The sequence below is a fragment of the Saccostrea cucullata genome, unplaced genomic scaffold (genome assembly GCF_032062105.1).
Source record: "Saccostrea cucullata isolate Sc308-1 unplaced genomic scaffold, CSIRO_AGI_Scuc_v1 ctg17, whole genome shotgun sequence".
Lineage (NCBI taxonomy): Eukaryota > Metazoa > Mollusca > Bivalvia > Ostreida > Ostreidae > Saccostrea > Saccostrea cuccullata.
This window is the reverse complement of record NW_026932411.1, coordinates 433,067-448,601: the sequence shown is the minus strand read 5'-3', so window position 1 is coordinate 448,601 and position 15,535 is coordinate 433,067. Positions and strand designations below refer to the sequence as shown.

Genomic DNA, 15,535 nt, shown 5'->3' with positions numbered 1-15,535 from the left:
AACTTGAAATACAAGACAAGAGGATTCTTATAAATTTTCTAATAAATATAACAAGAATTCAATTTGAGTGAAATTGGTTCTTCTATACTCAATAAAAGTTAAAAGGAATGAATTTATAAAAGACTCATTTAAAAGAAATATTCTTTTAACGTATTTTTACATTTATTTTTACTTCTGAACTCTAAAACGAAGTCATTAAAACCATATTCAGGGAACATCTCGGCAGATGAAACCTTGACGCTACCGTAAACATTGCAATGTGCAATACGTAACAATGCTTTAAGAACGTTGGAATACATGTTTTAGGGCGTTGACCGAATAAAATTTTTTGTTTAATAGGTTACCTTTATTATGTCAATGCAAGGGGTTGTTGAATGATACCACTTCCAGTAGTCTTCTCAATTTGCATATTTATTATCTTCTTAAGTTGCTTTGAAAAAAGTAAAGCCAAATTCTTTATAGGATGAATTTTGAAAGGCAGCATAAATAGGGAAAAGTGACCTGAAATAAAAAAAAATAATTAACCCCTACAAAAAAAGAATTCTCTTTACTTCAAATTTTGTTTTTCGGTATGGTCAGGTGTTGGGGATTTAGGTCCATCACTGGAAAATCAGCCTACACATATATTTCCAAAACGTCATTAATTTGGAATTTCTAGATCTATTTTTAGACCAATCAAAAAAAATAATAAATCCTCATCTTCACCTGGAAGGTCACGTTCAGGTAATAAGGTAGTATTTTTTCTGCATTGTTGGATCTCAACTAATCAGTTATGAGAGTAATTTAATCATATGATAGAGAATTTAATTATTATGCCGATTTTAATTTAGCAGGTTTATATAATGTTATTCATTATGTTTTTCATTCATAATATCATAAATTTGCAAAACGTTTAGAACCCATAACAAACCCATAAAAATAGCCAGATATTTTAAAAGAGTAAAATTAGCTTTCAATAAATATTCTGAAAATATGAAATCAAAGAAATCTTGAGACCTGATAGAATTAATATTTAAACAATTAGTACAGATGGAGGCGACGATTTTAGCCTGTTTCCTGTTAATGTTTGTGGATTTCCCTTCACATGCTGTTGCACAAGGAGATATTGAATCTATAATACAGAATGCTGTTGATCGAGCATTCGGTGATGTAAGTGGGGGAGGTGGAACACTGGCAGTCGGATCTTTCGGTCCACCAGATGGAGGTTTAGCAAGGCCCGCTCCTCGAGTTCTTGGACAGATTCCAGCATGTAAGTCAAGAAATTATCAGCAGTAAAACTGTTACAGTAAAACATTTCTTTGGGAACATGTCATCTGATAAAAATGTAAATGATATAATATAATTTTGCGATAAGGAAACTAGTTAACAGCTTTCAACGCTTCAGAACTTTATGCAATACAAAATAAAGTTAATCAGTCATTTGATTTTGTAGAAAATTTTTAATATGATGGAAAGTATACAAAACAATGTAGAAGCAATTTATAAAATCTGACTATTGTGACTGAAAAAATAGCATTGTAAGAAATATGATTAAAACTTAAAACATAAATTTGAATTCTGAATGTCAAATAAGCAGATTTGATCTTCACTTTTCTGTCCTTAAAGTTCGAACTACTGAGACAAGACAGGAGCCTAGCGCCGCATCGGGAGCAGCTGGAGCCCTGGCCAGATTCTCCCAGACTAACTCACCGAGTCTGAATGCAATAATCAGCGATCGTTTCAAAAGAACTTTGAATGCTACAATGTTTGCTGCAGAACAATTATCTAGGTTTGTTACCATTTCTAATAAAACGTAAGAATATGCATGGACATCTGCCTTCATGAAAAAAAAATAGTATGCACAATTGTTTCTTTTGATTCACAACCACTCCACCTAATTAATTTTGAATTAACAATAATGTTTTATCATATCTGTGCCAAACTCTGTTCGCATCTAGCACTAAATGGTTTATATGAAAAAAGCTAAAGATATTCATATTTGGATTCTTCAACACCAGTATACAAGGACTGATTATAGATACTAGGATAGATTTCTCCTCAATTAATTTTAGTAGTTTTCGAAATCAAAAAAGACCAAGTCTTGTAAGTCACAATATTTTAAAGTAACATGTAAGATACACATTTTGTATTCATACAAATATCCATCGATATTTGTTTCTAAACTTTTGAGTACAAATTGCCAGATCTACAGTTCCCCTAAAATCAAACACCCATCTGAATTTTTTTTTTTTACGTTTTAGTCATGTATATATCTTAAGGAGGCCGACTGGGGTTCCTATTGCGCAATATTTTGTGCATCATAGTAAATTGAAGCGTTTTTACTGTTTTAAAGAAATGCTTTTCACTTGATAAATAAAACTTTGAAAAATTTAAGAAATTACAGTTTGAAAAATATAATTAAAGTTTTATATAACTGATTTTTAAAACGATTTGTCAACTGATTGGTAGATTGACGTTGTAATACCGTAAATCTGGAAATTTTTGCGTCGATGTTATTTTGCGAATTGGGTTCAAAATGTTGTTGATTAATTTTTACGTTTAAAATTTTTGCGAATGACCACTGCTTTGTTTACATTTTCTTAATGGTAATTTATTTTTAAGAAAAATATTTTTGCGAATGCAATTGAACTCGTAAATTTGCTAAAAATTTATCTTCAGCAAAAATTTCCAGATTTACAGTAGTGTGTTTTTGACTTTATGAAAACGTGGTCTTCAGAAGGGGTAATACATTGTTACTTTGAAATGGCCCCCCTGGAAACAAAATGGTAGAATATTGTGGGGGGTTTTTAACATACATTGTGAGATATAGTATTTCTCACGACATATTATAGTTTGAGCACATGTCTATTGTAGAATTTATATAATTTGCTGTAAAGTGCGAAAAACTGGCACTTTCCTAGTATATAATTCTGTAGTAAATGTTCCTGTAATTTGAGACTGTCCCTTAAAAATATCTGGAAGGTCGATTTTCCCCAAACTTGACATGTACACTGAAGTCAATGTAACTTATGTATGGAATAAAGATAAAGAGTTTATCTATTATAGTTTTAACCCATGCAATCGGCTCCCTTAAATCCTACCTGCCAGGCGCGTCACTACTTGTGACGTAAATATAATTATAAATAAACATTTTATAATAAATAAAAATATTATTATGAATAAAAATACAATTATGAATAAAAATATAATTATAAATAAAAATTTAGATATAATTATAAATATAACTAGAGCCGAGCTCGTTGCAAAGCAACGAGTAGGTCTTCCGTCCTGTTTGACCGGAAGTAACTTTCTTTTAAGAAAAAAAGACAAATGAAGTCCAAAAATGGTTTAATCCTCCAAATTTATGTTAATTATTGCAAAATTAAGCCATTTTTGGCAACTTCCGGTTGGACCGGAAGTACCGTCGACGGACGGAAAATTAAAATTTAAGCTTCCAGTGATATATGATATCCAAAAACCTGTCAAGAACAGCAAAAATATGCAATTTTTGACTACTTCCGGTTTGACCGGAAGTGACATTGCCGAACATATTTCGACGACATCATTAGATAAAGCTTTACATTTTGTACAACTTTGCTTCTTTGACGTATTACAAATTCTCAATACTTTTTGAGATATAAAGGAAATACTTTCGGCCCCTCTAGGCCCTTCATTTTAGGGGCCAGCCCTTTTTTCGAGATATCATTTGAAAGATTGTGTAATTCTAAACTTCTTTTGTTCTACATGTTTTAACAAAATATTTCTAGGTAAAAAGTTATCCTTGAAAAGGTGTCAAAAATTTTGAAATTCTTGATAGGACTATTTTCGGACCATATCGAGCGTCGGCGCTTCGTACTTCCGGTAAAAATGATATACTGAATTCACTTCTCCAAAGGTTGCTCTATCATCACTGAAAATTTCATACTTCTATCTTCAACGGTTTTTGAGAACATTGCCGGACAAAGTGACCCTCTAAAAATGACACCATTGCGAAAATCTCCGAACCGGAAGTGACGTCATAAAAATAAAAAAAAATTATTTCTAGATTTTTTGATGTTCTATCAGACCTGAAAATTTCATGAAAATCCATCGAGCCGTTTCCGAGAACTCGCGTGCACAAAATCGGTAAGAAAAGAAATAATAAGAAGAAAAATAGTGGAAAAGAAACCTAAGAAAAACAATAAGGTCTTCCGCTGAAGACGGAAGACCTTAACTAAAGCCGAGCTCGTTGCAAAGCAACGAGTAGGTCTTCCGTCGTGTTTGACCGGAAGTGCATGTGTAACTTTCATTTAAAAAAAATTGAGTAATGGAGTCCAAAAATGATTTAATCCTCCAAATCTATAGTAATTATAGCAATATTAAGCCGTTCTTTGCTACTTCCGGTTTGACCGGAAGTGACGTCGACGGACGGAAAATTAAGATTTAAGCTTCCAGTGACATATGTTACCCCAAAACCTGTCAAGAACGGCAAAAATATGCAATTTTTGACTACTTCCGGTTTGACCGGAAGTGACGTCGCCGGACATATTTTGATGACCTCATTAGATAAAGCTTGGCATTTTGAACAACTTTGCTTCTTTGACATATTACAAATTCTCAATACTTTTTGAGATATTAAGAAAAAGCTTTCGGCCCATCTGGGCCCTTTATAATAGGGGCCAGCCGCTTTTCGTTGATATCCTTAGAAAGATCGTCACATTCTCTACAACTTTTGTTCTATATGTTTTCACAAAATATTTGTAGGTGTAAAGATATCAAAGAAAAAGCGTTAGAATTTTTAAAATTCTCAACATGCCTTTTTTCGGACCATAGCGAGCGTCGTCGTGCAGCACTTCCGGTGAAAATGGAATACGTATGTCACATCTACATATATTGCTCTATCATTGCTGAAAATCTCAAGTTTCTATCCTAAGCCGTTTTTGAGAAAACTCGCGGACAAACTGACCCCTTGAAAATCACTAAATTGCGAAAATCTCAAAACCGGAAGTGACGTCATCAAAACAAAAAATTACATATCAGGTTTGTTTGGTGTTATATTAGTCATGAAAGTTTCATGAAAATCGATCGAGCCGTTTCTGAGAAATCGTGCACACAAAATCGGTAAGAAAAAAAACAATAATAATAATGACGACGGCGGACGTTTTTTGATGGCTCAAATAGATTAAGCTTGACATTTTGAACAACTTTGCTTCTTGGACGTATTACAAATTCTCAATACTTTTTGAGATATAAAGAAAAAACTTTTGGCCCCTCTAGTCCCTTAATTTTAGGGGCCAGCCCTTTTTTCGAGATATCATTTGAAAGATCTTGGAATTCTACACTTCTTTTGTTCTACATCCTTTAACAAAATATTTCCAGGTAAAAAGATATCGTAGAAAAGGTGATAAAAATTTTGAAATTCGCGATAGGACTATTTTTGCGCCATAGCGAGCGCCGACGTGCGGCACTTCAGATAAAAATGAAATAAATTTTACATATCTATAGACTTTGGACTATCATACCTGAAATTTTCACGTTTCTATCTATAGCCATTTTTTAGAACGTTCGAGGACAATCTGACCCTTCAAAAATCATAAAATCGACAATATCTTAAAACCGGAAGTGACGTCATCAAATCGGAAAAAAATGCATAAGGTTCAAGTAATGTTACATAAGTCCTGAAAGTTTCATGGAAATCCATCGAGCCGTTTCCGAGAAATCGCGTGCACAAAATCGGTAAGAAAAAAAAGAATAATAATAATAATAACTAGAGCAAAGCTCGTTGCACAGCAACGAGTAGGTCTTCCGTCCTGTTTGACCGGAAGTAGCTTTCATTTTTAACAAAAATGAGAAAAAACGCCCAAAAATGCTTTGAATCCTCTAAAGCTATGTTAATTAATGCAAAAATAAGCCATTTTTTGCTACTTCCGGTTTGACCGGAAGTGACGACAACGCACGGAAAATTAATTTTTAAGCTCCCAGAGACATATATGTTACCCCAAAACTTGTCAAAAACGGCAAAAATACGCGTTTTCCGACTACTTCCGGTTTGGCCGGAAGTGACGACGCTGGGCGTATTTTGACGACTCCATTAGATTAAGCTTGACATTTTAAACAACTTTGCTTCTTTGATGTATAACAAATTCTCAATACTTTTTGAGATATCTGGAAAAAACTTTTGGCCCCTCTAGATCCCTTAATTTTGGGGTCAGCCCTTTTTCCGACATATCATTTGAAAGATCTTCTAATTTTGCACAAATTATGTTCTATATATTTTAACAAAATATTTTTAGTTTAAAAGATAAAAAGCAAAATATGAGTAATTTTTGGCTCTTTTAAGCGTTCTAATTTATGACAGCTATATAGCGCCATTTTGAATAGAGAAATCGAAAAACAAAAACCGATGTGCACAACTTCAATCCTTATTTTATCTAAAATCAGTAGAATTTCTGCTCCACCTTTAGCCGTCTCTGAGCCTTTGTCTGGAAACGAAAGCCTATAAATTTTCGTTTAAAGGGAAATAACTCAAAACCGGAAGTGACTTTTTGAAATTTTAGTCAGCATTCTGATAGAGTTTATAAACGTCTATAACCTCTGAAAATTTGAGCGAAATCCGTTGAGAAATGAGTGAGATATGAGGCCTCAAAGTTGTGGTCTAGGAAGCAGAAGAAAAAAAAGAATAACTAGAGCAAAGCTCGTTGCAAAGCAACGAGTAGGTCTTCCGTCCTGTTTGACCGGAAGTAGCTTTCATTTTTAACAAAAAATAAGAAATAACGCCTAAAAATGTTTGAATAATCTAAAGCTATGTTGATTAATGCAGAAATAAGCAAATTTTGCTACTTCCAGTTAAACCGGAAGTGACAAGGACGGACGGAAAATCAAGTTTTAGGCTTCCAGTGACATATGTTACCCCAAAACTTGTCAAGAATGGCAAAAATACGCGTTTTTCGACTACTTCCGGTTTGACCGGAAGTGACGACGCCGGAGGAAGTGAAAACAACGGACGGAAAATTAAGTTTTAAGTCTTCCAGTTACATCTGTTACCCCAAAACATGTCAAGAATGGCAAAAATACGCGTTTTTCGACTACTTCCGGTTTGGCCGGAAGTGACGACGCCGGACGTATCATATTGACTTTAATAGATTAATCTTGACATTTTGAACAACTTTGCTTCTTCGAGGTATTACAAATTCTCATTACTTTTTGGGGTATAAAGGAAAAACTTTCGGCCCCCCTTGGCCCTTAATTATAGGGGCCAGCCCTTTTTTCGAGATATCATTTGAAAGATCTTTAAATTCTACACTTCTTTTGTTCTACATGTTTTTACAAAATATTTCTAAATAAAAGGTTATCGTAGAAAAGGTGTTAAAAATTTTGAAATTCTTTATTGGACTGTTTTCGGACCATAGCCAGCGTCGGCGCTTCGTACTTCCGGTGGTTGAGATATACCAAATACATATCTCCAAAGGTTGCTTTATCAGCACTGAAAATTTCATGCTTCTGCGTTGAGTGCTTTTTGAGAAAACTGCCGGACAAAATGACCCTCTAAAACTCACTAAATCGCGAAAAACTCCGAACCGGAAGTGACGTCATCAAATTAAAAAAAACGCCTTAAGTTCATATCATTTGTCATCAATGCTGAAAGTTTCATGAAAATCCATCGACGCATTTACGAGAAATCGCGTGCACAAAATCGGTAAGAATAATAATAATAAGAAAAGTTGAAAAGAAACAACAGAAAAATAAGAAGGTCTTCCGTTGAAACGGAAGACCTTAATAAAAGTGAAAAAGAAACCTAAGAATAACAAGAAGGTCTTCCGCTGAAGACGGAAGACCTTAATTATAAAAACTATTATTTAAAAAATGACCTTAAATCACTTATTTGAAAAGGGTCAATATTTTGGAAACATCGATTTTTTAACATGCGTAAAATATCGTAATGAAATATAAAGGAAACGAACATGAATCAAGCTCGTAAATCCGTTAAAAACAATGTAAATCGAGTGCAGAGCATACTAAGAGATCCACATACAATGACTTTGTAAGGAAATACCTATCCTTAAATCAATCGTTAACCGACATTTTTAATTCTAATTGACAATTCTCTAATTTTTTTACGCATATTTTGTTAGACCAATCATGACGAGCAAAAACAGGGGGGGGGGGGTAAAGGGTTGGGGGTTGGGGGTTGGGGAGGGGAGCAGGCAACAGGGCGTGATTTCTTTTCTATCGAACCTGATCCGTTCATTGATAAAATGTTTGCTCTGCATCCAGCTGTATTATTTTAATTGAAGTTTAACCTTAGTTATAATTCGTAAAAATTATATTTATATCATCAAATGAATATTTTAATAAAAATCTTACCTAAAATTTTGTTCAAGCTCATCTATAAAAAATATGAACCTGAAATAACTACACATTCTATTTATATTACAGTGGACCCATGGGTTTGCGAGAATCTTTAAATCGCGTGACAAGCGATCCAAGTGTCACAGAAATATTTCAACGTTTAGTGACCAAATTCTGTTTTGCACGACCCACCTGCGATATTGGTAATCCTTACCGACGAGTAGATGGACAATGTAACAATTTGCGGGACCCTTTACTTGGATCATCAGGCACACCACAGCAACGTGTTCTAAGCCCAGCATACGAAAGTAGGTATTATTATGCAATTATTGACTGGGTATGAGAACAACGTATATTTTGTTGGACCTGAAGATGTAAATGTGGCCCGAGGCGGCAGGCCAAGGGCGACATTCTCACCTTTCGGTCCAATAAATTATATATTGCCCGAATCCTAGTCAAAACTGTTAAACCCTTCACTAAAGATTTTAGATTAATCAATACAGACTGTATTATTTTCAATAACTTCATATGTACAACTTTGGCTTAATCAATAAAAATGAAATGTGACATAGTGCATTGAGGATATTGATAAAATAAGACAATGTTTAGTTCAAAATGATATTAAGGTGAATAATACACAAAGAGAGTGGTCAGCATCGTATTACAATAATTCAAGGTAAAGAATAATAAACAATTCAAATTTCTAAAATGACTTTGAGTTTTAGAATGTTAATATATTAGTTTAGATTTTTAAATTTCAAAAAGTCATACTGATTTGGTGAATATTGAAATTCAATATTTTAGTTCAAAAATCTAAATTTCAAATTTCTAAATAGGTTTTAGAATTTTAATATTTTAGATTTTTACCTTAAATACTCAAAATTCAAATTTCCAAAAACGATTTTTGTATTTCAAACTTTTGAGTTTTTAGTCTGCCGGTTTTTCCAGAAAGTTTACACTTAACAATCTATAGGTCAGTAACATTTTTCGTCTTTTGATTATATAAAATTTACTTCGAACTTTGAAAAGCTTTAGATTTTTAGAAATTTGGAATTTTGATTCAAATGTCCTAATTTCAAATAACTTTAACACTGATTTTAGAATTTTACTTTAAATATCCAAAATATCAAATTTCCAAACCCGATTTGAATACTGAATATCAGTTCAATATTCTAACTAACTAAATACTCTTTTGCTTAACCAAAAGTATTTTTGAAATTTTCAAAATTCAAACCAGGTTAATAATTTGGAATTTGATATTTTGGATATTTGATGTAAAAATCTGAAAGCTCAAAGTGTTTTTGTTCTTTAAAATTTGAATGCTTGAACCAAAATTCTAAATTTCTAAAAATCTAATCGTTTGTAAGATCAAATTTAGAAGTTTGAAGAAAATTTTAAAATTTAAAAAGACGTAAATCTGTATTGAAATTAATTTTCTTTAGCGTAAACTTTCTGAAGAAACGGTAGATTAAAAACTCAAAGATTTAAAATACCAATATCGTTTTGGAAATGTGAATTTTGAACAATCAAAATGTTTAAACCTGTTTGGAAATTTGAAAGTTTAGGTTTTTTGAACTATAATATTAAATTCTAATATACAAAATCAGTTTGAGTTTTTGAAATTTAGAAATTTGAACTATTATATTAACATTCTAAAAATTTATTCATTTTAGAAATTTGAATTGTTAAGTGTTACACGGACCGTTCAGTGATGAAAAATCAGGCAGCAGACTCACAAGAGACAAGATCAAACATCCCTCTCTTTTTCTTAAAAAATAACGGGGGTTCCAATCCCCGGACCTCCCTCCCCCTTTGCATCTGCCAATGTAATTGTAGGCATGGGTAGCCCTAGAAGACGCTCTGTAACTGGTGAAGACCTTCCAAACGCTAGAATAGTCAGTAACAACGTCTTCCAGTACCTGGGATGGGACATGACCCCAGTCAGCGCCGTGTTCTCCACCTACCTCACTCATCACGGCCAGTTCATTGATCATGACGTCATCGCCACGCCCTTACCAAAAGGTACAGATTGTGTCAATTTTGAACTGTCATCTATGATGGCATATTTCAACCCCCTACATGCAAGATAAATTAAGTTAACATGCATCTTTATTATATTTATACATGTGACTTATTTGTGTCAACATGCAAGATAATTAAGTTGACATGCAAGTTACCGATGTCTTTAGAGAATCTAATTTTAATGTTGTTAAACTTGCTTACTATCGCCATTATTACCATCATACGTACAGGATTTTTTGATTTAAACATATTCTATTGAATACAATCAATGGGATTGGAACAAGTTAAACCAACTTCGATTGTCCTCTCCAATACAAACAAAATTATATACACGTGATATACATACAGTATGCAACAGGATTGTGTTAACATGCAATTTATCTAAATTCAAAGAATGAATTAAATAGCTACCCAATTTACACCGTTTAACTTAAGTAGCTATTAATTTCATTCCTTATATTTTAAGTTCCTTTCATTTAGTGTAAGAAAAAAGATGATTGACCCTTAAAAATGACTACAAATTGTACAAAATAAATGTAACGTCAGGCTGATCGATACGGCTTTTGACGTAAGTCATTGTGACGTAGGCAACCCAATTTATACGATATAATTTTTTTTTATCTAATCAGAAACCGCGCTATCAACAGAACTTTATTATATTAAGATGCACGGAAGCGTAAATGGCTCTACACTTGTTATAACTTTGTATATTGTCATATTTTATCGTCTTATCAACATATAAGGTGTTATATAACTCCTTATTTATATAGGCTACATATTTTGAATTGTATTAAGATGCTTCTACATAATTAATTTGATTTTCAGATATCGATCGAAACAAGATAGTAAATCATATCTATATAGTATTGTCGATATGAAATATATCGATATAGATATCTGAATATTTTCGGGAAGAAGTCAGAAAATAGTGTTTTTGAATTAACTTCGCGGGGCAGGAATTCTAATGAATCTTCACTTTATTCAGGATTCAGTGAACGCTTATGTACCACGTTTTTGCTATCGTGTACGATTATAGGCTGAAACAAATTCAAAAATATTTGAAAAAGGGAGGTGGAGAGACATCAACAGTTAGATTATAACCATTGTCATAGAGGGTTATTGTACCCATCATCACTTTTGAAGAGGGGATCTGATATATTCTATCATGGTTCACTGTTTGTATCTCTTGAATTCAGTGGGGGATTGTAAATCGCTTATGACGCAAAATGAACAGTAACAGTATTTTAAAACATTTTTGTGACGTCATCTTTTGTTAAACCTAGTTCAATAAATTTATTATTGTCCTGCTCCCCGTCCAATAAGTTACCTGTAGGTGTCCAATAAGATTCAACTTATTGGACAGGTACAGGTAACGTTAAAATGAGAACAAAGGGCGAGGCAAATAAGTAAACAGCACTTAAAAGGCAATGACAAATCAAACAATTTAATATGAACAATGTAAGAAATTAGTGGCGTTACATGTTAATATTTCACAAAAAATCCTACTGAAAATGGCACAAATAATCCAGTGAATTGAATGTCTCAGATTCATTATTGTAGACGCACCCGTGGCTCCGATCATGAATTTCCTAAATTCACCGTTCATTGCTATATAATAGATTCCTTTCACAATGTTTGATTCACAGAACATATATAGAATCCAATGGACACAAAAGATGAATGAGAAGCGTGAGTTTTCTTACACACAACCTTGGGCATTTTGTTTCTTGAAATATCCATTTTTTCCGCATTTAGCACAAAATTTAGCTCACGTAATATCAACGGAATCTGTAATTTTGTTCGGTGATTTATGACCATTTGTCCACAAAGTCTGGCGTCGTTTGAGCGAGTGTCTGTCGTTGTTTGAAGGAGTGGCTGGAGTAAAATCCTTCCGAGTTCGAAACCTGCACACATAAGAGAAACTGTTGCATTTTTAAAAAATACATCTGAAATAATCTTCCAATATCATAGAAAATGCTTAAACAGTTATTGGAGTAAAATCCTTCAAATCCTATTGCTTTACAAAAATTACCTGTTAATGGGAAATGTTTCTTGCAAATTCCGAAACATAAGAATATATATCCGGATTTCGCAGTAGAAAACTTGAACTGAGGCATCTTGGCGTAATCGATAAATGGAATCCTCAAAACATCCGATTCTGAAGGTTTTTTTTCGAAATAAAAATGTACGTCGTCATCCTTGGTCCTTGCGTTGTAAAATGAATAAATTGTAAAGAATTTAGTAGAACTGACTTTAACGCATGCGTAGTATATATAAAAAATGTCGCAATGCGGATAAATAAGACTAAACAAAGTTAATGTTCATATTTATCGATATAAAATACCTCTCGATGATTCCTACTATTAATAAAGACAGAAGAAAAACCAAAACTGTTTTTCTTTGGCCTAACTTGATGAACAGTGCCAGGTAGTCATCCAAGCAGAACGAGACCTTACCTGTGGCTGTCCAATAAGTTAACAATGGAAGTGTTCGACAGTGGTAAAATGTTTTAAGTAAGTTATAAGCCTCAAACTGACCATTATGTCAGATATTAGACTCTCCTCGGCGCTAACGCGCCTCGGGTCGTCTAATATCTGACATAATGGACAGTTTTCGGCTTATAACCATTACATAATTTGTTATTTCTGCAAATCTGTAACGTGGAAGGGTGTGCCAGCCAAATGAAATATATAACAAGAAAAAAAAGCCTAGAGATTTCATAATCCAACTGCGAGAATATTTTTATACCCCCGTTCCGAAGGAGAGGGGGGTATACTGTTTTACCCTTGTGTGTCTGTCTGTCTGTCTGTTTGTCCGTAACAAATTTTCGTCGCACTTTTCTCAGCAACCACTCATCGCAGATGCTTGAAATTTAAACACAATCTTCTATGAGGCATGTCATACGGTGAGATACATTTGTGGTCAAATCCGATGTCAACTTCCTGTTTGTCTGTGCGTCTGTCCGTTTCATACATAACAAACTTTTGTCGCACTTTTCTCAACAACTACTCATCGCAGATGCTTGAAATTTTAACACAATCTTCTCTGAGGCATGCCATACGGTGGGATACCTATTGGTCAAATCCAATATCAACTTCCTGTTTGTCTGTGCGTCTGTCCGTTTCATACATAACAAATTTTTGTCGCACTTTTCTCAGCAACTACTCATTGCAGATGTTTGAAATTTTAACACAATCTTCCCTGAGACATGCCATACGGTGCGATACATTTTTGGTCAAATCCGATGTCAACTTCCTGTTTGTCTGTGCGTCTGTCTGTTTCATACATAACAAATTTTTCGTCGCAGTTTTCTCGTCAACTAATCATAACTGATGCTTGAAACTTTAGTACACTCTTTGTTGAGGCATGCAATATGGTGGGATTAATTTTTATATGAATCTGATGTCAATTTCATATTTTTCTGTGCATCTGTCCATAATTGAACTTGTGTATATTAACATGATGGTGTTCATTCACATCAGAGCGGGGGTATTCCTAGTGAGCATTGGCTCACAGATTTCTTGTTTATTTTGGTGATATATTAGTGAATCTCTGCTGTTCTCAGATATCTTTAAAGCTGAATGAGGGGCACAAATACTCTTGCCTCTTCCCTTCAAAAGTGGAGATCGGTACAATAGCCTTCTATGAATTTAACTGTTGATGTGTTTCTATCTCCCCTTTCCAAAATATTTTTGAATTTGATTCAGCCTTTAATCGTACACGCTAGCAAATACCTGGTACATAAGTTTTCACTGAATCCTGAGTGAAGAGAAGATTCATTGGAATTCCTGCCCCCAGCGAAGTTAATTCAAAAACACTTAACAGTCTAAACCAATCAAATTTTAGTACACTGTACTTAACATGAAAAATAATAATTATTTCTATTTTACAGATGAAAAAGGCGAGGACATTTTAGACTGCTGCAATAAAACAAGGTTCTTCTCTTTTTATCTACTTTTGATTACTTTTGATACTCTCAAGTAACAATTTGATAAAATTGAATAACATCTTTTTTGCACTACCAATGTATTTACTATGGTGGCATATTTCTGCCCCCTACATGCAAGATAAAATATGTTAACATGCAACATAATTATGTAGACATGCAACAATTTATGTCAACGTGCGGATAAATTATGTAGGTTTGCGACATATTTATGTAAACATGCAAGACTGATTATGATGTTAACATGCCAGTTACCATTCTTGTTAGAAAATATTAGTTAAATATATATATAGGGGAAGTTTACTAACTAGCGCCCGTATTTGTCATCATACATGCAAAATCCAACATAATGGTGTAGACATGCGACTAACACATGTCAACATGCAGAATAGTTATGTAGACATGCAACATATTCATGTCGACATGAAAGATAATTATGTCATCATGCGACTTATTTATGCCTACGTGAAAGAGAACTATGTTATCATGCGAGATATATATGTTGATGCGCGACTTTTTATCTTACATGTTGACATAAATATCTTGTATGCCATTTGTAATTAACTCGCGTGTTATTCTGTTGCATGTTAACATATTTATCTTGCATCTAGGGTGCAGAAATATGCCACCATAATAAACCATCTTCATAAGAGTTTATTATTAATTTCAGACTTCTATATCAGTCTGTCATTTCTGAATTATTCCTGAAAACTGCTCTTAAAGCTCTTAAATGGCTTTTATAACTTGAAAGATAATGATAAAAAAGAACTGAAACTGCTTTGTGGCATCAATTTACATTCCTCCGATGTAATGTTTTCTTTTTTTCAAATACTATATGCAGAAATGAATAGTGTTCAGTTAATTAACAAAAGCAACCTGGTTTGATATTTTGCATCATGATTAACTAATTGATCGATTTTGATAAATTATCATCTTTTCAAAATACACAGTGTATTAAAAAGGTCGGCTCAAAATTTGTAATTACTTTTACTTACCATTCAATTAAAAATGTTTTTAATTTAAATACAAAAACACATCTTTTATAGGAATTATCCTGAACATTGCTTCAATATCGAAATAAGTAAGGAAGATCCCTTTTACCGAGGAAAAACGTGTATGAATTTTGTCCGTCATTTTGGTGGACCCTCATTAAATTGTGCTGCAGGTAGGAATCTTTTTATTATCAGAAAGATTCTGAAAAAAAAGAATAAGAATACAAGCTGAAATTCTATACAGCACTTTTAGGTTATTGATGTAAAT

General features: G+C 33.3%; 2 protein-coding genes across 2 annotated transcripts; both read left to right on the top strand.

Annotated features, from left to right (window-relative positions):
• Positions 1-1,018: 1,018 nt before the first annotated feature.
• LOC134235051 (uncharacterized) lies at positions 1,019-8,650 on the top strand. Its single transcript, XM_062717131.1, has 3 exons — positions 1,019-1,249; positions 1,606-1,768; positions 8,395-8,650. Exons 1-3 carry the CDS (start codon positions 1,030-1,032, stop codon positions 8,648-8,650), a joined length of 639 nt encoding a protein of 212 aa, XP_062573115.1. The 5' UTR covers positions 1,019-1,029.
• A 1,495-nt stretch (positions 8,651-10,145) lies between these two features.
• LOC134235050 (peroxidase-like protein) lies at positions 10,146-15,499 on the top strand. The gene is made up of 3 exons (XM_062717130.1): positions 10,146-10,329; positions 14,222-14,264; positions 15,322-15,499. Exons 1-3 carry the CDS (start codon positions 10,146-10,148, stop codon positions 15,497-15,499), a joined length of 405 nt encoding a protein of 134 aa, XP_062573114.1.
• The last annotated feature ends 36 nt before the right edge of the window (positions 15,500-15,535 follow it).

What these genes read in the sequence shown, in the direction of transcription:
- LOC134235051 (XM_062717131.1), top strand. Translation starts at nt 1,030, where the DNA reads ATGGAGGCGACGATTTTAGCCTGTTTCCTGTTAATGTTTGTGGATTTC. An exon ending in TCTTGGACAGATTCCAGCAT is followed by an intron (nt 1,250 to 1,605) that starts GTAAGTCAAGAA and finishes CTGTCCTTAAAG; the next exon opens with TTCGAACTACTGAGACAAGA. An exon ending in GCTGCAGAACAATTATCTAG is followed by an intron (nt 1,769 to 8,394) that starts GTTTGTTACCAT and finishes TTTATATTACAG; the next exon opens with TGGACCCATGGGTTTGCGAG.
- LOC134235050 (XM_062717130.1), top strand. Translation starts at nt 10,146, where the DNA reads ATGGGTAGCCCTAGAAGACGCTCTGTAACTGGTGAAGACCTTCCAAAC. An exon ending in CGCCACGCCCTTACCAAAAG is followed by an intron (nt 10,330 to 14,221) that starts GTACAGATTGTG and finishes TCTATTTTACAG; the next exon opens with ATGAAAAAGGCGAGGACATT. An exon ending in GACTGCTGCAATAAAACAAG is followed by an intron (nt 14,265 to 15,321) that starts GTTCTTCTCTTT and finishes CATCTTTTATAG; the next exon opens with GAATTATCCTGAACATTGCT.